Source organism: Lagopus leucura, unplaced genomic scaffold, assembly GCF_019238085.1.
Source record: "Lagopus leucura isolate 7727_CA_CO unplaced genomic scaffold, USGS_WTPT01 Super-Scaffold_100009, whole genome shotgun sequence".
NCBI lineage: Eukaryota > Metazoa > Chordata > Aves > Galliformes > Phasianidae > Lagopus > Lagopus leucura.
This window is the reverse complement of record NW_024962266.1, coordinates 7,627,289-7,652,354: the sequence shown is the minus strand read 5'-3', so window position 1 is coordinate 7,652,354 and position 25,066 is coordinate 7,627,289. Positions and strand designations below refer to the sequence as shown.

General features: G+C 34.1%; 1 protein-coding gene across 3 annotated transcripts in view; it reads left to right on the top strand.

The window, feature by feature from the left end:
- KCNT2 (potassium sodium-activated channel subfamily T member 2) overlaps positions 1-25,066 on the top strand; it is a 117,922-nt gene that overhangs the window by 66,103 nt on the left and 26,753 nt on the right. For 2 of the 3 annotated variants that reach the window (XM_042873726.1, XM_042873728.1), the window contains exons 13-21: positions 3,658-3,721; positions 7,962-8,070; positions 15,539-15,647; positions 18,174-18,230; positions 19,313-19,462; positions 20,514-20,743; positions 21,600-21,816; positions 23,128-23,233; positions 23,488-23,660. In XM_042873726.1, the coding sequence (XP_042729660.1) occupies positions 3,658-3,721; positions 7,962-8,070; positions 15,539-15,647; positions 18,174-18,230; positions 19,313-19,462; positions 20,514-20,743; positions 21,600-21,816; positions 23,128-23,233; positions 23,488-23,660 (1,215 nt within the window). The remainder of the gene's footprint in view (positions 1-3,657; positions 3,722-7,961; positions 8,071-15,538; positions 15,648-18,173; positions 18,231-19,312; positions 19,463-20,513; positions 20,744-21,599; positions 21,817-23,127; positions 23,234-23,487; positions 23,661-25,066) is intronic. The other variant, XM_042873727.1, reaches the window with a different exon arrangement.

The window sequence follows — 25,066 nt, the reverse complement described above, 5'->3', positions numbered from 1 at the left end:
ACATATCTGTAAGTTCTTCATTTGACCAATCTTTGAATCACTATTTTTTTTTTTTTTTTAAGGTGTTGAAACAGAGTGCCTGTAATTTCTTTAGCAAAAGCTGTGTTGAAAATTCTGAAACTGCCAATAATGCTAGAATTTTTGTTATTTATGCATAGATAATAAGCCAACTGAAGGGGAGAAAAAGTGAACAAAAGTAATTATCCCCTTTGAATGCTTTGTACAGTCTTGTTTTCTTAATAAGTTCAGCCTGGTAACATAAGCAGTGACTCTACCTCTATGTACTCTTCCCTCAGGATCTTGCTCTTAGCACACATTTTCTACCACTTCTAAAAAAAACCTCTTTGCCAGTTAATATTGAATGACAGTAATCAAAACATATCAGTCAAACCAGTCAAACACAGTTTTTAAAAAAAAAAAAACACCAAAAAAACCCAACAAAGACTACCAAAACCAACCACCATTGCTCAATCACTTAAAGGTGAGAAAGAATTCACAGTGGAATTTGTGTAGGAGGATAGTCTCTTCAGACTCCAAAGAGAAAGGTGATTCTTTTCAAATAACTGTTTTAATTTATCTGCACTGCTTTTTATAAGAATGTAACTGTCTTCACTTAAATTAATCAACTAATATAGATATCTAAAATCAAGCCAATACGTCAGTACTTCTGTCATTCAGTCTTCTAAAGAATTATTCTGAAGAATCTCATCTGTGAGAAGTCTAGCAAGCAGTGCTATCTTCAAATTTCTGCTACTGAACAAAATAGCTACCTTTTCATAACTACCTTACTTGAAAATGCAGAAAATCTTTGTTCAGGATTATGAACTTCTTTCAAAAAGCGGTTCCTTTTTTTTCTTTTTTTCACTTTGTTGCTCATTTTCAAGGACGAATTCATAGGGGAATTTGGCTAACGTTTGTTCTACACATTAAGAAAAATTAGACTGTTCCCTACAGATAATAATGAATTTCACTTATAATAACCTGGAGGTACTCAATGAAGTACCTGTTTCCTGCAGAACATGTAATTGAATGTACCTGTCACAGAATAATTTTCCACCTCTCCTGAGGGAAAAAGCACAGTGGGAACTTAATAGGATGTTTAATTTGATCTGTAAACCAGTAACCAGTACCTGAGATGTTTGCTATATTCTTTTCAATGAGAATATAGTGTACTGAGAAGATAGCAATATGCACGGTAAACAATTTCTAACAAATAAAATCATAGAATGGTTTGTGTTAGAAAGGACCTTGAAGATCATCTAGTCCCAAGCCCATGCTATAGGCAGCGATGCCTCCCACCAGACCATGTCGCTCACAGCCCCATCCAGCTTGGCCTTGAATGCCTCCACAACCTCCTTGGGCAATCCTCACAGTAAAGAATTTTTTCCCAATATCTATTCTAAATCTACCTTCTTCCAGATCAACGCCATTTCCCCTCATTCTGTTGCTACCTGCCCTTAGAAAAAAGTCTCTCACTAAACAAAATAATGTTTAACACCACACACACACAAAAAAAAAAAAAAAAAAAAAAAAAAAAAAAAAAAAAAATCAAGAAGTGTCTTTTTATTTATCAAAATTTATACATAGATGAATTGCAATGCCAAAATATCATGATAAAGGTCACGCTACAAAAGGAAGGAAGGGAATAGCAAAAATTGATGTACTGCATATTTAGTAAATAGTTAACTGAGAGTTGTATTTTCCTATGTCCTAGTATACCATCTGACTACAAAAATGATACTCATTCTTGCTTTCTGCCTTTGAAAGTTTCATTTTGCAATTTTTGGTTGTTCTCTGGGAAAACAAGAAAAAACAGTCTGTCATGGTTTAACAACACTGCTACATTTATTGGGTATCAGTACAATTAGAACTTTTATATCTACACAGTAACTGACAAAAAACCCTTGTTCTTAAGGAAGACTACTGCTAGAAAGTAACTTTATATTTCCTTGCTCTACAGCTTTCTCCCATGCTGTTAAAAACAGTTTTTCTCTTCTTAAAGTTTTCTACTTCAGTGAACCCAGCACACATCTTAATTCTCTTCTTATCCACTCTTCCTTTACTTTATGCTTCTTTTTTATTATTGTTTTCATGAATTTATTTCAATATTTCAGTGTATCAAGTCGCTTCAAATTCTTCCATTCTCAAGCAGTAGAACAATATTATTTTTCAGATTTAATGGCATAACAATTTACAAAGCTTTTCTTGTTATTAGAAAATTAATAGAATTGTCAGAATATTCTGGGTTCTAATATAGCATAGATATTATTAGTGTTTCAGTTGTCTAAATTCATGGTATCTATTGAATGTTAGTATCAGGGGAATTATCCTTGCCAACTGTGGCTGAAGTTATTCAAGAAGCTTCTAAAAAGCACTGGAGAAGAAGGTGAATATGATCAATGAGATTTCATTTCCTCAAAAAATCATCTGTATATTGACCCTACTTATCATCTCTTCAAATGCTGCTCCATCACTAATTTCAATGAATTTTCCTTCCTATTTTTTTTTTTAAATACCTTACCACTTCTGCTCTCATGCTTATCTGAAACTACTCATATAGAATTGCCCATTCTTACTTCTCTGTGTAAGTTGCACTTGATGTTACTATTTTAGAAATACACAGTTGCTTTTGTCACTTTTTTTTTTTTTTTTTTTTTTTTTTTTTTTTGCATTTCAAGTACTGAGGCTTCTCCTGTTTTTCCTACTGTTTGCTGCCTAGGGGACAATATATAATTATCTTATCCTTCTTTTCTATTTATATTTTCTCCGAATGATCACACACAAAACACACAAATTCACTATTTCTATAGTCGTAAACTAAAAGGTTATTACTCAGTTTATCTGGCTTCTTAATATGGATATCTATTCATCACTTTAGTTGCAGGTTGTTAAAAATGCATCTTAAGTTTTTCTGCTCAAATAAAACCAGTAAAATATTGTAGATCGTATGTTTGAGATCATCTTGTAGAGCATCCTATGTAGACTAAACTCAAACGTTGCCAGTATTTTCTTACACAAGCTCTTATTTTTATCTCGCTAAAACAATGCTTAGGTTTTTAATGTATATCATCTCAATTCTTTCCGAACACTTTGGACATATTATTTACATAGTCCTTCACTTCACCTCTTATTGCAGTCCTTCTCTGGCTTACCCTTCTTTCTCATCAAGGAATGACCTTTTATTCTCACTTAGCCTACAACTCCAAGTTCTTAACGAGAGGAAACCTGACAAGCCTATAAAACTGCTCTCTTACACATACAACAGATTAGTATTCAAATCCCCTTGTGACTTCACCTACACTGTACCTTCAAGTTAGAATTCAAGCTATTAATTCACCTTTTTATACTCAGGGCTGATAAAAACTTAATTTGCAAAGTAATTGTGCTTGAGGCCACCTTGCTTTTCTTACTTTGGCACAGCTTCTATTGGAACAAAGGGAAGAAAATTTCCTAGAACCTAGCCAAGAAGTACTGGCATACTGTGATTAAGTACACAGAGGAGTGTTGTTGACGTTCACATAATGCATGAAAGCAGATAGACTTCTCTGTATTCAGTATCTACAGTCACATAAGACCATAAAATGTGAAACATGAATCAACAGAAGGTCGTGGGGGTTTTTTTTGTATGTAACAAGGTTTTCTCCCTCATTTTTCTAGAATGGATGATGCTGAAGCTTGTTTCATTCTAAGTAGCCGCTGTGAGGTGGACAGAACAGCAGCTGTAAGTTCTGAAGAAATAACCAAGAATGAATGTTTATACTGATGTTTATACTGATGTTGTACCCTCAGATTTATAAGAGCACAAGATTAAAGTAAGCTGATTCAAGACACAAATTTTCCATAAATTGAATTAACTTCAAATATTTAGTAAAACTTCAGTAAATACTACTATTTGAATGAGTTAAAACTTTTCCAGTCAGGGAATGTTTGTTGGAATCTTGTCAATTCATAAAAATTGTTTCTAGGAAAACTAACAGTTTCAAAACTCTGAAGAAACCCTTGGGATTTGCTAGAGATCTCAGACCTTTAAGTGCTTTATAAGTTCTATAACAAAGCCTGCCATTAGAGGTCCCTGGAGCTGGAAGCAACAGGATTTCGAGCTTCCATTTATCAGCCTTAGATCCTGATAGCTCATGTCTCAACTCTCAAGTCTGTCAAAAGCATGGGAGCCTAGAAATCTCAGAACGTTAAAATTCAAATAAGTCTTCCAGTCTGTGGTTCCAAAGGAGAATGACATAAGTCAAGCATCTGAGCTGTAACAGTGAGACTCCTGGGATCAGTATAATTTGAAGTTTCTCAATAAGATTTCACCTCCATCCCTGTTTTTGTTGCTTAGATTTCCTTTGCACAAGGAATATGGGGCAAGTTTGTTTCCATTTTTTTGTTTGTTTATTTGTTTTCCTTTACTGCCTCCTAAACCTCTGAAAGGAAATAGAATTTCCTATACTGTTCCAGCACTAGGCACTACTAAGGACTTCAACAATACACACAAGGCTACAGCTTGTCACTGAACTGACAGTTTCCATCTTTGTCCAGGTCAGTGTTAGTCTACAACAGTCTGTAGCTGATTTTTTAATCCTGCTGAGCTTGAGAAATGCATTGGATCCTCTCCTACTTGTGACAGCTGTCAAAAATTAACAGATGTGTTGAGGACATCTCTTACCAGAACAGCTGTTGTTAGTAGCGATTTTTCAAAGGCAGAGAGGGTTTTTATCTCTCCATCTATAGTACTCAGCAGAGGATCTACTCATTTGTCATAGGTGCTACCAGCAGTTTTGATAGATGCTTGTTACTTGCTATTTTGTTAATTAAATTCTGTTGCCTAAATTTGTGTTGCTTTTGATCATGGGTATCAACAATAGTTCAGAAATTCAATAACAGGTGTCAGACAGTTACTTCATAAATATTGCTTCCTTTTTCACTTAGAGAAGTAGGGACTTGAGTAGTCAGACCAAGAATTTTTCAGCTTTCCAAAATCTCCTACCAGAAATTCTCTCTTCTCTGGCAAGACAAAGCTTTGCCAAATTTTACAATATCAAATGCAATTTTGATACTCAGTCCAAGAAGTAAGCTGCTTTTCTGCTATATAACACAAGACAGACATCTGTTTCACTAGTAGGATTCAACTATGCGACTCCTAAAGGGAATTCAAATTGCACTTATGTATAGATGACAATTTGTTGTGTTGTTTTTTTTTTTGTTTTTTTTTTTTATTGATGGGTTTAGAGATGTAGTCCTTGCCAGACTGTGAAATTAGTCAGCACGTTTAGTGGGCTGCCTGTATTAATTTGGTCCACAAAACAATTTCCTGAAACCTTGCATCTACTGGTCTAATCTAGTGAGTGAGGGGAACTTCCTTTGAACTATTCTATAGATAACTTCTTAGTAGGCACTATAAATATATGAAAGATGACTTCTGCCAAAATCCTTCTTCTGACCCTTTCAGAAAATTCAGAGATGGTTGAGTTGAAGCTTAAACTTTTTTCCTTCCTTTAATCAAATTGCGTGAGATAATTATACCGTTAATCCAAGTCACAGTGACTTTCAAGTGTCAACACATTAAAATAGGAAAACAAATTTATTTAAAGTCTTGATTTGAGTTCTGAAAATGTAAATTCCTGCTACACTTACTTTAAAATTTGCAGTTTTTGCTACATTAACTGAAATATCACCTCTATATTTACCATCATCAGTATAGCTGGTGATTTTTGATCACTGACTGCAGGCCATTGTGTAACCTGCAAACACACATGGAAGAGAATATATTTTTTTCTTCAACTCCCAAAGAAGCCTATACTTTGTAACGAGGATAGAAGCGTAATTTTGCATTAGCTGCTTCTAGTTATAATACATACATATTTAATGCTTTTCTATGTGCTAAAAATGTCAAAATTTTTTGTCACCACAAACTAGTATATAAGTTACCAGAAGTGTAAAAGAGAGAGCCACAAATACTGCACAAATAGATTGAATCTAAGCACTTAAAACTCCTACCTGTATTTTCATTTCTATCCCTGGACTGCCTCTGTGATGTGAAAGTAACTGGGGAAAAATTCTAATTTTGTGAGAATCCTAAATAACCAGCTTTTGTACACAAACATATGCTTATGACAACGGAAATATTAAGAGCACATGCATACCGAGATGATCTCCTGAAACCGTACAAAGCATTTAAGTACCTACTTTATATATGTTACCCATTTGTAAATTGCTTCAAAAAATAGCAAATGGAGAACAATATATATTTAGCAGTTCTGAAACTGTGAATGTGCCAAATGATTGCGAGTTTTTAAGTATCTTTCCCATTCTTTTATAATTATCTAAAAATATTTTATTTTGAAATCAAACAACACCTACTTCTATAGGTCTAGGTTCAGTAATTTTTTTCTTTCTAATGACATTTGCATTTTAAAAGTTGTAGTAAGCTTTATTAATTCTCAACTTCAGAAATTCTTTCACCTTCCAAAAAATAGTAATGCTTTATAGAGAAAATATTTCTAAAAAAATTTCAGAGAATATATGAATAACAATGAGAAGAACAGAGGACGAGTAAACAGGGCTTGAAGCATACAATTAAATGTATTTGGTGGTGCAGCTTTGGTTTATCACAGTAAGTTTAATTTTAGCTCCTTATATAATCCTTAAGAATAAAAACAGTCACCTAAATTTTATTAAACCTAAGCTACATTTCTATTCATGTAGTACACAGGAAATAACTCTTTCTCACCATTTTACAGACCAATGTGTTCTTTGCATGACTACTATCAGAAATGCAGTGGGGAATTTAGTAACCTCAAACTCTGCAATGAGGCTCCATTATCACTGCAGATGACTATGTTTTCTTGGCACCTTTTGTATAAAATAATAGATAACATATCTGCAATATTAGAGACATTCAAATCTGTTCCAAATCCACCTCAAAACAACTGGCTTCTGTAGTGTATCTCTGTGACCTCCTTCTGTCCCATTACCTAGCCATTTGCTACTGCTGAGGTATGCTGGCATTTCAGTCCCTTGAAACTAGACAGGAAAAAAAAAATCAAAATGCAAAGAAGGACCTCCGAAAACAAAACCAACACAATCACTCCCCCTCATAAGAAATCATACATGACAGACAAAGAGAAGAAAACGTGACTTTATACAAGCAAAGTTTAGAGCATGGTACAGCTGAGTTCTGAAATTTCCTGAATCAATGCAGTAATCCTACATCTTTCATAAAAAGTTAATTTAAAACTCATGAACTAATGCATTTCACCATCCTCAAAAGGTCTTCCTGTTATGATTTCATTCTAGTATTTCTAGTGCAAAAAATACTCGCGCTACCATCTCAAGTGACATTAAAACATCATGGTTTGAAAATGTCAATTAAGTAAAAGGCAAAGATTTTCCCTTGAGTTCATGAGTCTGGAAGCCTTTCTTATGGCAAATGCTGCAAACATAATGAATCATTCTTTACATATTATCTATTCATAGCACCAATTTCATGACTAGGCAAGACATTTCAATTCAAACATTGTTTCCTAAGTGCAGTTCTTAATTACTCCTTTTTAGATCTGAAATAAATAAAAATTGATCACTAATACATTGAAATTAGCCATACCTCATTAAATTCATTATATGAATTAGTGGATATATTACTGTATACTTTAATGGAGTAGGAATATTATTCCTACCATTAACTCACTCTTGACAGTAACGGGTAGAAAAGCCAACAGGCTGAAAAATCTTTTATACTCCTATGATCAGTAGCTGACTAAATGTGTGTGCATATTTACATGTGTGTCATATATAAGTAATATTACATGTTATATGGAAGGGGTACATAAATATCCATACCAGATGGTGTTGTACGGTTTTTGAAATGAATTTCCTGCAATACAGACTTGTAAAGCATTATTTTTCCAATGTATCATCGTGATTACACGTGTTTTATTGTTATAATTTCTTACTTTCTATTTTAGGATCATCAAACCATTTTAAGAGCATGGGCTGTTAAAGACTTTGCCCCGAACTGCCCTTTGTATGTCCAAATACTGAAACCTGAGAATAAATTCCACATCAAGTTTGCAGGTAAGTGTGAGATTTCAGCCATTTGAATCGCTTGTTTGTATTTGGCAGCTTGTTTCATGAATGCATAATCAAAGGGAGATTCCCTAAGTGTATTTACTAGTTAGAAGCTCATTAAAAGCTTAACATTTTCAAGTCCTATGGGTTAATATATCCTCTCAATAGTAAAATAACATTTCTATATCAGGCTCTTATAAATAAGCATTTGAAGGATACTCATTTCATATAGCACAGTGTTACTGGATATATCATACAATACATACATATCATTACTTCTCAATTATAAATCTGGGTAAGTTTTATCCATGTCTTTAAATCATTTCTGACGTTTATAGCATACTGTTACCAAGGGATATATGAAAAGACCTACTTAGAAAAGGTCAAAATTCATTCGAGAAAAAAAAAATCTTTACACTGGGATGCTTTTCTCTAGTTCATATGAAAAGTTTTTTTTTTTTTTTTCTTTCAAATATTTTGGAAAGAGAAATGTAATTTAGTTCTGTATCCAGTGAAATTCATATCTTGGAAAATAAAAAATGCAAAATGATGTAAGAAATCCAGATAAAACCTCTCTCATAAGAATGGATTACTAGCTCTAAATTCAGAAACTTTCTCAGCACTGTGTAGGTGGAAATCTATGTCTCTCTGTCACATACACGTATATCCACACACACACATATACTTATGTGCAAAATATATGAATACTCTTTACAATAACAATTCATTTTACTTCTCTCTGGAAAAGTAGCACCATGAAGCAGGAGAAAAGCTTTCCTTTTCAACTGTAATTTTGAAAATTCAGTTTTCTTGAAGGATACTCTAAGCAAGAAGGGACTGCTGATTCATACAAAATTCAAAAGAACTAAATGGACAAATATTAGTCTCCTTCATCATCCCAAGAACATGATGAAGAAGTAAATTTCAGTACAGAACGAATCCAGAGAAACAGCTAAAGGCTGAAATTTTAAAAGCCACTGCATTTGCCACAAGGTTGGAAAAAGAGGAAAAAGCATAAATAGCAGTCTGAAAGTTATGAAAGTATAATCTTAAACTATGAGATAGCACAGCAGGGAATAAAACTCATGCTGTGACAGGAATGATGATGCTTTTTCATCTCCCCTTTAGAACCACGTAGCACAAACAATCTCTTCCCTCTACTCTCTCTACTCATGGCCACTTCTCTTTATTAGTAACTGTTAATTTATTGCTACTAGTTGTATTTTTAAGAGTTTCATTATTCTGAATCCCTGAATGTCTCTGTAGGGGCAGTGTATACTGTGTATACAATGCTCTGAAATCAATGCTTCCTATTTTGTGATGTTGGCCACAATGTCAGAGGTTGATTGTTGGTGGTAAGCAGTAGAGGTTGAACCTTCTTGTCAATATTCCGTAATATTTTGTTGCCATGTGATAGATGACAGCAGAGGGGCAGTCTGACAGAATTGTGTCCAAAGTGAAAGTGCTTATGTAGCAAAGGTGTGTCACTGAATTCCTCCATACCAACAAACCAACCAACCAAAAAAGCACCCATTGGCATTCACTGACATTTGCTGAACATTTCCAGAGACCAAACAGTGGATGTGAGTACAGAGAGGCAGCAGGTGGTGCATTTCACTAAAGGCAGCAGTAACAGTGGGTCATCTTATCTAGTGTGCGTTCTCATGGGCGTAGCATGCAGGCACTTGTTCACCACTGTTGGAAATGCACAGTTAATGATTGAAAAAAGTGTTTTGTAGCTGAGAATTTGCTCTATCAAATTGATTTATTGTGTTCTTTGTATCTGTTATCATTTCTACAGAAATAAACAGGAAGCATTACTTTCAGAGTGACCTACATATAACTAGATTTCCAAAACAGAGGGTTTTTTCCCCCTCGTGTGTCCTAAGTCACACTAAGTTTGTCCTAAGAACAAAGCAAAATGAGCAAATTGGAAACAACCCAAAACCAAAACATTTTAATATCTCCCTCCTTCGAGCTTAATCAATCTTTTATCTCACTGTCTTCATTTATATTCCTTACTTCTTGAAGGTCTTGAGAAAACCTTATGTATTCTCTACCACATTATCCTCCTCTAATATTGATTGTCAGATTACTGAATTGTAGGGCTGAATATTTATAGAGCACCTTACTTCTCAAAATTATTTTGAATGGATCACTGCATCCATTTCCACACATGCTTGTTGCAAATAGCATTATTTATTTATGTCTTACAGTTTCACCATGCAACAGTTTATAGCAGAGAATTACAAGCATTTCTACAAGATTTAATTTATCTTACTGATTACACCAGAAATTTTTAATGCAGTTTTAAATTTGGTCAGGTTACCAGCACAGTATAAACATCATCATTAGATGTTGACCTATCACAAATATTTGCCCACTAATGCTTACAATCATTAGAATAATGTTTGCCTGCAGACTTTTTCCTAGGACGACTTCACTGTGATTACTAATCTTGTTCAATTCTGCTTTGATCTGATATATATGCCCAGTGGAGGCTACAAACTATACTTCTGTCCAGGGTCTTTACAAATAAAATTTATTGTAACTATATGCAACAATTTTTTAAGTGCTTTTCCTATTATGATTTAGAACTGTTTTATTACTGCCTTAATGCAAAAGGCTTCTTTTGAATTTGATATTCCTTTAAAAATGACTCCTTTCTTCTAGAGGTTTCCCAAACCAATACTGTGTATTTTTATGAACGTGAAATACTCAGTATTTCTTCTTCCTTTACTTTTCCATTTTTTATTGTGTGTTTTTGCATACAAGTTTAGAGGCAACAATTCTCAAAAAAAAGTCACTGAACTTAAGAAAAAAACCCACAGATTTCAGAAAAGTTCTCCTGACACATTTTATTTTTAACTAAATTGAAAATTTCTAAAACACTACAGCATCTCAGCATCATACTTTAGCCACTAAACCTACACGGCATAAGATAGTACTGAAATTTAGATCTTAAGTTAATTCTCCTGAAGAAAGTCTGCAGGATGCTGTTCTGTCTTAAGCTTTAGAAACAGTATAAACGACAAGTCATTGTTAATTTCTGTGTAGTAGGCAAGATTTTTTCTTTTTTTTTCTCCTGTTTAATGAGAGTACAAGAACTTATTATCACAGTGAGGGAATAGAGATACTTTGCACTGAATAATACGGCTTGTCAGAAAAGGAATGTTTTCACTCTGTGTCAGAGACAGACCCTTGCATCTTCTATTTTCCTCTATTTTTTACAGTCAGCAACTCTAACAGTCATTAGATGGGCAAGGAAACACTATCACCATTTATAACACTCTTTTGCCTGGAGTTTAAATGCTGTAATTACTTCTTAGTCATGTCTCTCACTGCATCAAAAGAGGGGTAAGGGAGGCAACTGTTTCCCTCTATTTTGCCTTCATGAGACCCGAGTACTGTGTTGAGACCTGGAGCCCCCTATACAAGAAAGATACAGAACTGCTGGAGCAGATCCAGAGGAGGCCACTAAGATGATCAGAGCACTGGAGCACCTATCCTATGAAGAAAGGTTGAGGTTGAGTTGGGCTTGTTTAGTTTGCAGAAGAGAAAGCTCTGGAGAGACCTCACTGCAGCCTTCCAGTACTTTAGGAATGCTTATAAACAAGACTGAGGCAGAATTTTTACATGGGCAGATAGTTTTAGGAAAGGGGGAATGGCTTGAAACTAAATGAGAGGATATTTAAATTAGAGACTAGAAGGTAATTCTTTACTCAGAGGGTAGTGAGACACTGGAACAGGTTGCCCAGGAAGTATGTGCCCCATTCCTGGAGGTGTTCAAGGCCAAGTTGGATGGGGCACAAGGCAGCCTGGTCTGGTGAGTGGCAACCAGCCCACAGCAGGGGGGTTAGAACTAGATGATCTTTAACATCCCTTCCAACATAAGCCATTTTTATAATTCTGTGCTTTCCAATATACAAATACCTTCATATAATTCATCTTTCTTTCAGTAATATTGCATTTTACTTCACTTGCAGTTGCCGATGGTTTTATTAGTCCTTCAGCTTTTCCTTTAAACACAGGACTACAAAAGGCTGTGTACCCTTAATATATGCATCTGGCATTGCATTTTAGCACAAACATGAAATAAAGTGAAAGTTATCTACAGTAGAACAGTAAATTTATTCAATTTAGAGACCAGAATAAATTACGTATTTTCTGAGTTTTACTAATAAATTTCATATGCTTGCTAGAAAATAAACATCTCTACCTTGAATGTTCAGAAAACTTACATAATCACAGTTCCAGGAATAGGAACATATTTTGTGATTCTTAATTTACTCAAAATATAGTAATGAATTAGCTCAGATTGGTGAAGTCTGATTTTACATCTTCAGTGGATTATGAGAAAGGAACATAGTCCAGATTCACGGAAATGGATATTGAATGCATCTGATGATTAATCTATCCAACCATGGATAAAAAAAAATAGTCTGGAGATAATAGATGGACGTTTTTCTCTATCTAGTATGTTAGTACTCACGTTAGCTTATCAAATTAAGAAAAGCCAGGTTTCTCAGAGTAGTTATGTCAGATAGACCTGACACATTCTTACCACGTGGCTGATGCTATAGACATAAATCAATATTTTGCATATACTTAATCTTCAATATCATTACAGAAGTCTTAACTCACTTCATGGCATTATTACCTCTATTTGTGACAGACTTAACATGTTTTCTACCAAAAAGTATTTTCACAGAAAACTACAACTTTGAAAAAATTTAAGAGGCATATTTCTGTAGTATAAATGCAATCCTTCTATTTGGTAAATTGGTTTGACATCCTTAATATTCAATTCAAGATGAACTGCAATTTATTCCTCTGCCATATGGAATGACTGATTTGATGATATTAGTAACCAAAGTCCGAGGACTTGATCAGTTTCCCAGACTACTGGACCATCACCCAGCTTCCTCCCTACTCAGTTTAGAAGAGAAAGCATTAAATATTATACATAACCCCCACCACATGTCAACAATAAGAGTATTGAACATAAATGTAAAGCACAATGACATTATAGACAAGCTATGATCTCTCAAATAATTAGAGAAAAAAGTTCATCTTGACCTAATCTTCATATAATACAAGAACTTAGCTGCAGCCAAAGGGGAGAAACCCATAGTACCACTGCTTAAGTTTCAAATTAAAACAGAAAAGAAGGAAAAGAACAAAAATAGTATGAAAGATTCATCTTATTAATGTGAAAATGTAACTTAGGAGGGGAAAGAGAGAGAATCAAACAATTTACATGGTAAGCACCATTAAAAAAAAAAAAAAAAAAAAAAGCCAGCACAAATCAATAGTTATACAGAAAGCAGCAGCATTACTGGGAGTTACAATTTGGAAAATGTGCTATTTCTGTCTTGCACGTCAAGACTTATTATGAAGATAGAATAAGTTAGTACAAGCTGCATTTTTCTGTGAATTGAAAACATGAATAAGCATCTCTTAAGTTCGGGAACATTCTAACAATAGCAGTATACACATTTCTGGAATAAGACAAGATTAGGTCCAATTACCTTGTATTGGTCCAACCAAGAACAAAACTTGTTCCTAATACAGTGAAGAGTCACAATATGCAATCTTATGCCATAACACTTTGGATTTTTATTTCTGAGGCATGCATGCAAGTCAGATAAAAAAGGCAGATGAACCTTAGAAGTTAAATTCAGAATTAAATCAAGTTCCTGCGTTGGGACTTACTGAGCTTAAAGCTGATTTACTATTCATAAATAAGTATTCTACATAGCATTCCCTTTTCTTCCTAAAATGCCGAATAGGAATCAAGGATTGCTTCATTATATAGTCTGGAGATTATGTTTTTATCAGTGAATAAGAACAATATTCCTAATCACGGTAATTAAGAGTGCTAAGAAGCTTTTGTCCACGCTCTCATATTACCTCTAAGAATTTCAAAAGCTTCAAAACACTTCTGAAGTAGGAATTATTTTCATACATTTTTCAGATACACAAATACATGAGTGGCTCACACAAGGTCAAAGTCTACAAGAGAAGTGAAATTTGTCCTATGAGTTCCATGGACATGGTGACCTATGTAAAGATCTTGACAACACATTGCAAATTCCTTACATGTGTGAGATTAAGGTGGCTAGAGCAGACATCTCTTTACTAGGTGCAATCCTCTGTTTGTGCAATATTATTCATAAAAACCATCCAGAAGGTATAGCCACACATTAGAAAAGATAGAGTATATGAAAGATTTAAGTGAGATATATACTTTTCACACACATTGTGCCATCCATTGTTTACTCCTTTTCATTTGTATATAATCAGGTCAGCATGTACATTTCTGTTCAAGTACAAGATATGAAATAGAAGATGATGAAATAATTTCTCTGTATATTTTTCTTTGGTCTGTTTTCAAAATTACTAGCTATATTACAACATTTTTCTAAAGAAGAAACGAAAGGAACTTCTTGACAAAATCCTACACAAATTCAAAAATGAATTTCCTGTTCCTTCAATATGGGGAAGTTAATATTCATTTTCATAGATCTTTGCTACCTTTGTAAAGGTAATGGAATATAGATATTCCATCCAAGTTGTAGACTATGCCTTATCCTCTCAAAATCTTCAGGTTAAATTTCAAATTATTATGTATTAGTGGCACATGGTCAACTAAAAAAGCACATTTCTGTCTGAGATCCTTTTTGCAGCAAACAATTGCTATAATTGAAATTTATTTAGGGGAAGAAAAACCTCAATTTGTTTTATATTTGACAGTGCCTTCACAAAACTCAGTCTTTCCCTATGACATTTAAATAGGCCTCGATCTTTAGAAAGATCAAGAATGAATTTCCCCTTTCAGAGGCAGCAGCCATTAGCTGTTTTCAGGGGCAAATATTAGTCAAATCAACAAAATAAAAGCTACTGAAGTGCAAATATCCCAGAGCTACTGCCAAACAACCAGTCTGTAAACCAGCATTACATATCTAATTGAGGAGATACTCCTACATTGCAGTACTCTGTGTGTACTATTTTCTGAAAACAGAAATTGCATGGTACAGAACTTACATCTCTGTGCTGTGCTTGATATGTTTATACCAGATCGTATTAACTGCCAAAGGTGCAAATTTGTAAACTGAATTATGTTACTAGGCCTATTTGTAACTACCAGTGAAGCAAGATAGTGGAACTTAGATTTACAGGGCCATTACATCTCTGTCCTGCAGCTGCACCTGAAGTAGGATCTGGATGAAAAATTAACTTCAGTCATGCAACCTGAAAGGCAACATAGATGGGGTAAATTGTACATAGATACTCTCCAAGTGAAAGTGAATGCTGAAGATCTGGAGGCAATTTCTCCATTAACTTCACTATTTTCTTATGCAAATATAGGAATTTATAATTTTGTTTAATGAAAATGTAATGAATGAATTAATGAAAAAAATGTAAAGTATTTTCATAAAATGATTTCTATTTTTTTTTTTTTTCTCCACAGATCACGTTGTGTGTGAAGAAGAATTCAAATATGCTATGTTAGCTCTAAACTGCATATGTCCAGCTACCTCTACATTGATCACACTGCTGGTTCATACCTCCAGGGGACAGTAAGTATATATTACCATTAACAAGCAAAAGCACTCCTTGCAGAAGTTACAGCTGAGATTCTGTATAACGTGGCTTAACTCGATCGCTGGGCAACTGCTTCAGTTTTAAAAGCAAATTGGTATTTTCAGCTCTTTAAAGATATCAAGATATTTTAATTAAGGTATGATAATTTCAAAAAAGATTTCCTTCTCATGCTCCAAATATTGAATTTGTTGCATAGTGTTATCAGTTCCACAATAGAAAGTGTTCACTGCCTTTTTTTTTTTTGCTAACATACAAACTATTATGTGCGATTTGGAGCAAGGACACCAAGAAGCAAGTAAATACACATACAAGGTTTTTAACATAACCACCACATATGTGTACGGAAAGGCATAGTGAATTATGGTGTCTCTACAGACTGCATAATCACCCTTAGAACTTCTCTAAATTTATTAGAAGAATTCTACCAAATCTATTATTCCTAGTATGCTATTGACATGGAACACGAAGGTATTCTTAAGAAAATGCCATGGGCCGAGAGAAGCATTAACAAGTAAATCTGAGTATATCTGTAAAAGTGGAGTACATGCATACAGACTGTACATTTGACAGCAGTAGAAATGAATGTTTTTTCAAATAACTAGATGTCCAGTAATATCTTGATATTCATAAGCAGAGTTATTTAACCTTCTGTATGGCACTTGCAGTATTTTCCTGTGCCAAAGATAGGGAACAGTGAAATATAGCTAGAATTTTTGTTACCAGCAACAACAAATATCAAGGCTTTAGTGCCCCTGTTTGAAGTTGCATTTGAAGTCAATCAGTATGCAATAAAATATATGTTTCCATGCCTCCTGAAAACCATGGTGACATACAATCTCTTTCTGCCCACTTCTCATTTCATGACATGCATGAACAGAATACAGAGCCATTTAAGATTATTCCATATTATTTTTGTATGAAGGAAAAACAGCATACCTAGCAGATATCAGAGAGTTTTCAATAAGCACAAAAACTGACATTATGCAACGTTTTCTACTGTGCCTGAGAACATCAGCATTTCTAATTCAGGCATATTGATAATTTAATATAGATTCCCAGCTCTGGTTCAAGTAACTACAGCAGAATGCAGAAGTACTTATTTTTTTTCCCACTAGGAATTAATTGATGTAATCAAGGTTGTTGAAGTAACTGAAGCAAATTTGAGTTGTCTTCACGATCCTAGAAGTTAAAGAAGATCAAGTATTTCAAATGCATTATCTTTGCTACAAAATACGTAATTCCCAGAGCGGTGTTTTCTTCTTTTCCTTTTATTTCTTACAACTTTCACCTGGAAATACTGGAATATGTTTCCAAAGATCTAATTTAACTCTGTTGATTCACAAGCTTAGGAACTTTACTGTAACGTTGGGAGTGTTTGTTCAAATCTATATCTTAGATAAGACTTCATTCAGAAAGTAGTTAGATTGATAATTCAGAACTTCAAAATAAAAAAATTTCTCCCTGCTACTCAAATAAATGAGCAGATGTTCCCACACATAGTGAGCTCTTATAGTGATTAAGCTTTATCAAGGTCCCTTTCCTAGAGTTCTTTCTGATCCAGCTCTCTCTGTCACTTGAAGCATGAAGCAGACAGCTTCTCCCATCTTTTAGATCCACTAGGAGCTGGCATTCACAACCACCTGTAGCTGTAGTCACTGCTGAGGGAGGTCCTGAAAGCTTTCAGCCACAGCAATGCTCCCAGCTGCCAGATACTAACTTGTCCCTTTTGCAAAGCTTTTTGGAAGAATGATGCTTCTGAAAGCCATCATAATCGATGCTTATCAGAGAACTACAGAAAGCTTAAACACTGAAAAATCCTACCAGACTCAAATATTAACTCAAAAGTATTAATGCAGCTGTTTGTACTCCTATAAATCAAGTATCAGCTAATTTATGTACAGTTACACACTGGGATCTTCTTCCTATACTTACTAAGTAGTGTGACACTTAATAACATAAGCTTCATAATTATCAGAAAAGAACTAAGTACACGGAAATTACTGCAAATTGAAAGCAATAAATAGCAGCAGAACACAGAAAAATAATTACTCTGTACTATCCTAATTAGAATGATAAAACAATAAACAGTAAAGAAGAAACATGCATAAATTAAATAAATTAAAGCATATTTACCAGTATAAATCTGTGAGTAGGTTAGGGAAAATGTGCATTTCCCAAGCAATTTTGACCAGACCAACTTTATATTAAGATTAAGAAGTTTGCTGCTGCTTATGCCATCTAGCTTTAGTAATATTCACAGTGGCCAGGCTAGTTGCAATTCATCTTATTTTCACAGAAGGTGTTTGTAGAACTCAGATTATGAGGCACAACATTTCTATCTTTATTTTTATTTACAATTTTATTATTGATTACTATTAATCTTAACATTTACCTTTAAACACTTCCAATCTATTAATAGAACTCTAACACAGTTTATAATACAATACAAAGTTCTGGAAGAAAGTAGCATTTTTGACCTGAACTTCATGTGATCGTTACAGAACGGCACCATGGGAAGCTTTTCGACAACTAACTGGAACCAGACAGACTCTGAACAGGTAAGCATTTCAGTTTGGGGCGGGATAGGGGTGCTAAAATTCAATATGGAACAATTTTCTTCTGTAATTAGTTTTCGAATTCTGCTATTCTATATATAATGCACTGTTTTTTAATACCGTTGCAATAAAAATGTTTACTTTATATTCATTAACCTTGGAACAAAATGTTTCTGTGCTGAGGGTGAGGAAAAATAAAATCTCAAGAAAAACAAATTATGTCATGATACTGAAAAAGTAGAAATGAATACTAACAAGTCACAGTATCTAGAGATCTTAGCTCCAAAAGGCAAAATGCAGAGCATATTTGTCACTTGTTTGTTCTGATAAAGATACATATAATTCCACTGTACCTAGCAAAGCCCACATAGATGGAAACTTGGTCAGTAAGGGGTTCACAGAGGCCCATAGTCTGCAAGTTTTTCTGTTAGCAAGGTTTGGAACATTTCCATTAACAATGCATTTGGATAAGGAATGTTAGCTGCACTTAGTAAAGGACCCTTAAAATGATTAATAATTTCTTTTCTTGCACTAGAAAAGAGGATAGTATACAAAGCACAGTAACTAAAAACACCTTCTGCGTAAATACTGAAGGCAACAAACATGAGCAAATGCAGAGAAAAATCTTTCTTACATATAAAGTGACATAAATCAAATGAGTCCTGCCTACATAAGTTATTTTCAATTATTCTTCACCACTTCAAACAGGAACCAGACAATCTGCGAAGAATCTGAAGAGACTGTCTTTATGAATAGAATGAGCATGCTGTTGGTTTCACCTGTCATCTTTCAATTACAGTGAATCTACTTCTTGTGGTGTGAATTTAACCTAATTCCACCATGTTTCTCCTGGCATTGAAGTACATAATCCGACTATTACTTAGCAGAAAATGCTCTCTATTTCATAAAAATAATCTTCTTATTTACAGTGCTACCAAGCTTTGATCTCAGATACTTCTTTCAGATTAGCCCATGGGACATTTCCAATAGATGTTTATAACTTCTACTGCTTAGTGATAATGCACTGATTACTAAGAATGGTACATTAAATTTTAAATTATTCTCTTTATCTGTACATGTTTCAGAGAGAGTCAGCAATCATCAGAACAGTGGCAGAAAATGTATGGCAGATGCTCTGGTAATGAAGTGTTTCACATTAACCTGGAAGAAAGTACTTTTTTTGCTGAGTATGAGGGGAAAAGCTTCACATATGCTTCTTTCCATGCACATAAAAAGTATGTTTATTTTCCTATAAAAGATTGACTTTGAAATTTTGCCTCAAATGTAGCTCTGCATTCAAAAGTGCAATATCAGGCATTACTCTGTTTCTGGATTGAAACATCTGGCCACCAATATACTCAATTGTACATTAGGAAATATATTTCATTCAATTGTAACTTCTGTAAGTTACAGTTGGTCATGTAAAGGCTAATATTGGTTCTTTATAGGCAGCTCAATCTGAGAGAATAGAATATAAAGGATATATAGGATAAGCTTGATAACCAGAATGAATCATACCTTAGACACAGATTATATCAGAACACAAATCCTTTTCACTTTTTTTTTTTTGTTTTCAGTGGTTTGATTCAGGAGCCAGCTGGAAATCCAGCATGTTCAGTTTTACGCAAAGCGTTCAATTTTAAGCTGATTCCTGCTATACCCCGGTGATTGTTCAGAATACTTTTTTCCCCACTTAGATTCAATTTTAAGAACATTAATACATCTTCTTTATGTTCCAGATCATGCATCTTTTATTCAGTACTGATGTGTGAATGGAACTTACAGACTCATCAAACTTTGAACGTTGATCTTATTTTCATAATTAATAAGAGACCAAAGATTATTTCAGTTTTATTTCCTTATTTTCTCTGACTAATTAAATAGATTTTTAGAAGTGAATGGCTGAATATTCTTAAAGTAGTTTCCAGGACATGGAACAATTTAACATGATGAATACATTTTTCATAGAAAGTATCCATTTCTCTGTTAATAATTTCTCAGAAGGGATTAATCATCTGATAGAAAAATTAACTGAGACATCTCTAGTAGAATCTCCAGAGATAAAGAAACACATTGGAATCAGATACCTATGGATTCATCATTTAAAAAAAACTGCTTGATGATCCACTTAGGAGATAACATTTTTTCAAACATTTGACAACAAAAATTCTGGAAAGATTCTATTTGTACAGTATAAAATATACAGAAGGCTCATTTTTGACAGTGGAAATTCTAGTATATACAGAACTATAAAAAATGAACCATGCCTCTCCTTTTCTAATTAAGGTTTGGAGTCTGTCTGATTGGTGTTAGAAAGGAAGATAACAAAAACATTTTGCTGAATCCAGGTCCTCGGTATATCATGAGTTCTACAGATATATGCTTTTATATAAATATCACCAAAGAAGAGAATTCTGCTTTCAAGAAGCAAGAAAAACACAGAAAAAGACATGAATCAAAATTATCTTATCATGGAGCATCTAGGTTGCCTGTACACAGTATAATAGCCAGCATGGGTAAGTTAACAGAAAAACATGTCTCACAACATGTTCAATTAACAGTGCATTTCAAGCTTTTAAAAATGTATTCCTGTAATTAAGAAATTAAAATAGAGTGCAGAAAGTATATTAAACATTTCCTGTTTTCTTTTCCTAAAAAGGGTATTTTTCCCTTAACTGTATATATATATGTGTGTGTGTGTATATGAATAAATACGTCATGGAGGCTTTTTTTTAAAAAAAAAAACACAATGGAGTTTATGGTTTGCAAACACATGAAATAGCATCAATTAATTTATTATAAATTACTTCAATTCTACATAATGGTAATTACCATCAAGATTTAACATCTCTTCCATGCCAAGTTACTAGTTGGTTTTATTACAACAAAGAATCTCCAACCATTACATTTTCTCTCTAATTTCAGGAAATAATATCATGAAAAAAGAAACAGAAAACTAAAAATTAAAAAGTAAATTAAAAAGTATCGAGAACTCAGGTGCCAATTTCTAATGTGGGTTTTAGAAATGTCAAAATATCTAGTGAGTTTGTTACATGTAGGGTCAAACTTATAATTATTACTAAATGATGTGCATGAATGAAATATGAAATCTACTGGTGATGCATATTAATATGAGTGAATTATACTTGGCGTATATATATTCATGGTTAGGGATAGTGCAGATGTACAGGAGAAGGCTTCCTCTCCTGAAGAGTAAATATTTGTTATACTTCAATATGACAAACACAGCTAATGAATGTGGCATTCCTTTCAGTCTTTGTCCATGAGGTCTGAAAATCCCTACTAAATATGGGAATCTGATTTAAATGTTTTAACAATCACATTGTAAAACCAATTTCAACACTACTTCAGGAACCGTAGCTATCGATTTACAAGACACAGGATGCCGAACGTCCAGCGGACCTACACTAGCTCTTCCTTCTGAGGGAGGTAAAGAGGGCAGACGGCCCAGTATAGCACCTGTTCTGGAGGTTGCAGACTCATCCTCACTTCAGGCATGCGACCTTCTAAGTGACCAGTCAGAAGATGAAACCACTCCATCTGATGATGAAGTCTCTGCAGGCTTAGAGTATGTATATTTAATATAAACTAAGTAACATTATTTGAAACAAGCATGAGCAGTTTTGACATGCAGATCAATCCAAGAAGTTGTAGCAAGTAAGACACACAAAGGAAGTATTTCTTTTTAAGAAATGCTTTTATCTGGTAGCAGAATACTGTGATGCCTATTTTGAAAGAAGAAAAACAGACCACATCCTCTATTTACAGGAGATTTTCTACACGCTGTAATACAGATCTGTGTATAGCAGTTTATAGCATACACATCAAGTGACATTCATGACCATTTTTCCTACAGTTCATAATTACTAGGACTAAAGTAAGCTGTGAACAAATAAATACCTCTGTCCTTCCCTGACAATCAGGTAATTTAACAGGCACGTTGAACACTAACAGTAGGTACATGACTCCAAAACATAAGAACAATCCAAAATGTGATATGAGATCACATTATTACATCTAATTTAAAATGTTTGTTAGCACATTAGTGAAAGTAATGCTGCACTGCTCACAAAAAAGCAAATCTGGTAACTGCCTTAAAATGAGATAGGCAATTATGTTTATTGGGATTACTGAAAAGAATATTAAAACTGAAATACTCAATTAAGCCAATGGCTTACCTAGCAGTTTCACATCTCCAACTTCACTAAGTATGAGAAGCCCCAGGGAAGATCATAAAAATCCAATGAAAAAAATAATAGAATAAGTCATCTTCACTCTGTCAACTGAAACAACAGAATATAAAAGGCCGCCTATTTTCTCAATCTTCCCCGATGGCTGTGGATATTCTGATCACGTATGTGCACCTCCCATTGCAAGTGACAGTCTTCCTCACTATCATGTAGTCTTTTATTAAAAATGAAGGCCAATTAGAAATTTCATTTTTGGTAAAAGAAGGTAACGACCTTACTTGTTCTTGAGATTCTGAATGATAAGTGGGGAAGGAAGAGGAGCTGTCCCACCATGTTTTCTAGTTTTCCAACTTTCCTTATATTCCAATGTGTTTAGAACACCAAGCCTGTACAATATATCAGCCCATTTCCAAAGATGTTTGTACAAAAAAAAAAAAAAAAAAAAAAAAAAAAAAAAAGCCAAACAGAATTCCTTCAGTTCACGAAAATTTGACAGCTGTCAATACATTTTATAGAATGGGTCAAAGATTTAAATTACATACCTTTGTTCATTTAATATACTTGACTCTTAGTCCACAAATACTTGTTTAAATAGGCATAGGTATAAGCATCCCATAAAACAGCTGTATAATGAAATGTATTTCATTGTCTATACTAAAAAATGTTTTTTTTTTTTTCTATTCTACTAGGTATGCCAAAGGCTATCCTCCTTACTCTCCTTACATTGGAAGTTCTCCCACATTTTGTCATCTTCTGCATGAAAAAGTACCCTTCTGTTGTCTAAGACTAGATAAGGTAAAGAGAGTTCTCTGGTATTGGATAAAACTGCATTCACATTTGTCTGCTGCATCTGAACATTTTTTGCTTAGATGTGAGCTTTGTCACGGACTAAGTTTCTCATCCTTTTTCATCTCCAAGCATTTGCATCTATCTAATCAGATCTGTTTCAGGTCGGCTGATACAATTTTCTATTTCTAGTGGTAAAACCTTCCATTCCACTAAACCTCTTCATTCATATCCACTGAACTTGTTTCTCGTTTTAATTTTAGGGGTGCCAGCATAACTACTATGAAGATGCCAAAGCCTACGGATTCAAAAATAAATTGATTATTGTTGCAGCAGAAACTGCTGGAAATGGCTTATATAATTTTATCGTCCCACTTAGAGCTTATTACAGACCGAAAAAAGAACTCAATCCCATTGTATTACTCCTGGATAACCCGTATGTAGATTTTAAATATATTTCTGTCTCTTTTTTTTCTTTGTGATACATTTTAAAATCGTTTTATCATTACTTTGATAGGTGATCACTCTTCAGATGGCCAACTTAAAATCAAAAACATTATGGCACGTACATCTTTGCAAAAAATGAAAAAATATAGAACCTATATTGTTATATGCAAAACTGACTTTCTCCTGACTGTAAATGGCTGTATTACATTCTAATATCCTTATTCTTCACAGGTGATGTTTCAATGAAATATTAAAATATTTAAAGTAATATGAATAGTCGCTAAAATTAACCTTGTAAGCACAGTAAAAAAGTCAATTCGTGTAGCTAGTCATTTTTGTAGCTATGAAACTGCACTTCAAACACTGCTTTTACAACAAGTCACTTAATGGCCTTAATTGGAATATTTGTAACAATTTTAGACTCTAAGATAAGTAGTTCTTTAGGCCAGTAGGATCCACTTTCTAATTCCCTTTCTCTGCAATAACATGAACCCGTAATGTTGTTGTTAATACCACACCTGTGTGGAGATCACTAAAATTATTAGCCTTTTTTGCATTAGCTTTTTAAACTTTAAGAAAAAACCTTCTGACAAGAGTACTGCTTAATAATCTGAATATAAATAATTAATTGCTGTTTTTTTTGGGGGGGGGGGCAGAGGCTGGGGGAGAACCATAGTACTGCTAAAGAACTTACTTGCAATTGCAGCTCTTTGGTGCTGCTTACATACTTAGAACCACAATTTGAAAGACACAAAAATGGAGGCTAGCCAGATAAGGAATATGAGGTTGAACTATGACTTAAAGAAATTACATCAGAAGATGCGCTGTACAGATATTGATACTAAAATGACACTTTGGTTTGCATGTATGTGCTCTGGTTTATTACAAGCAATTTTTTATGCAAAGATCTGCAATGAAGTGTTCTACTTTAGCCTCAAACAGCTTTTTAATGAAGCTGTATACACTTGTGTTTGCAAAGCAAAGGTTTTAAGTGTATATATGTTATGGCATAAAATGAATTACATGATTTGGTGAAAGCTTGAATTGCTCTTTAAAGATTTCTGGTTTTTCAAGTTTGTTACAAAGTGATGCTTAAGCTGTGATGTGAACACAGAGTGCCCTCTAGTGCTTGCTATCTTTTCCACAACGGCGCATGAGCTAACACACTTCAGTGCTATAATTTTACACCTAAATTTCCTTTTTAATGGCAAAAAGTTTTGGCTGATAATTAAATTAGAACCCTTATTTCTCTACCTTCTACACTGCATTTGCAGTGGCTCCTCCCAGCATTCAGTGTTGCAGAGTCCCTCCTGAAAAGCCAGCATGCTTTCTATACATGCATTAGGCTGAGGTCTTGGTGCCATTCATGTCAATTGGCATTTTGCAATTTCTTTC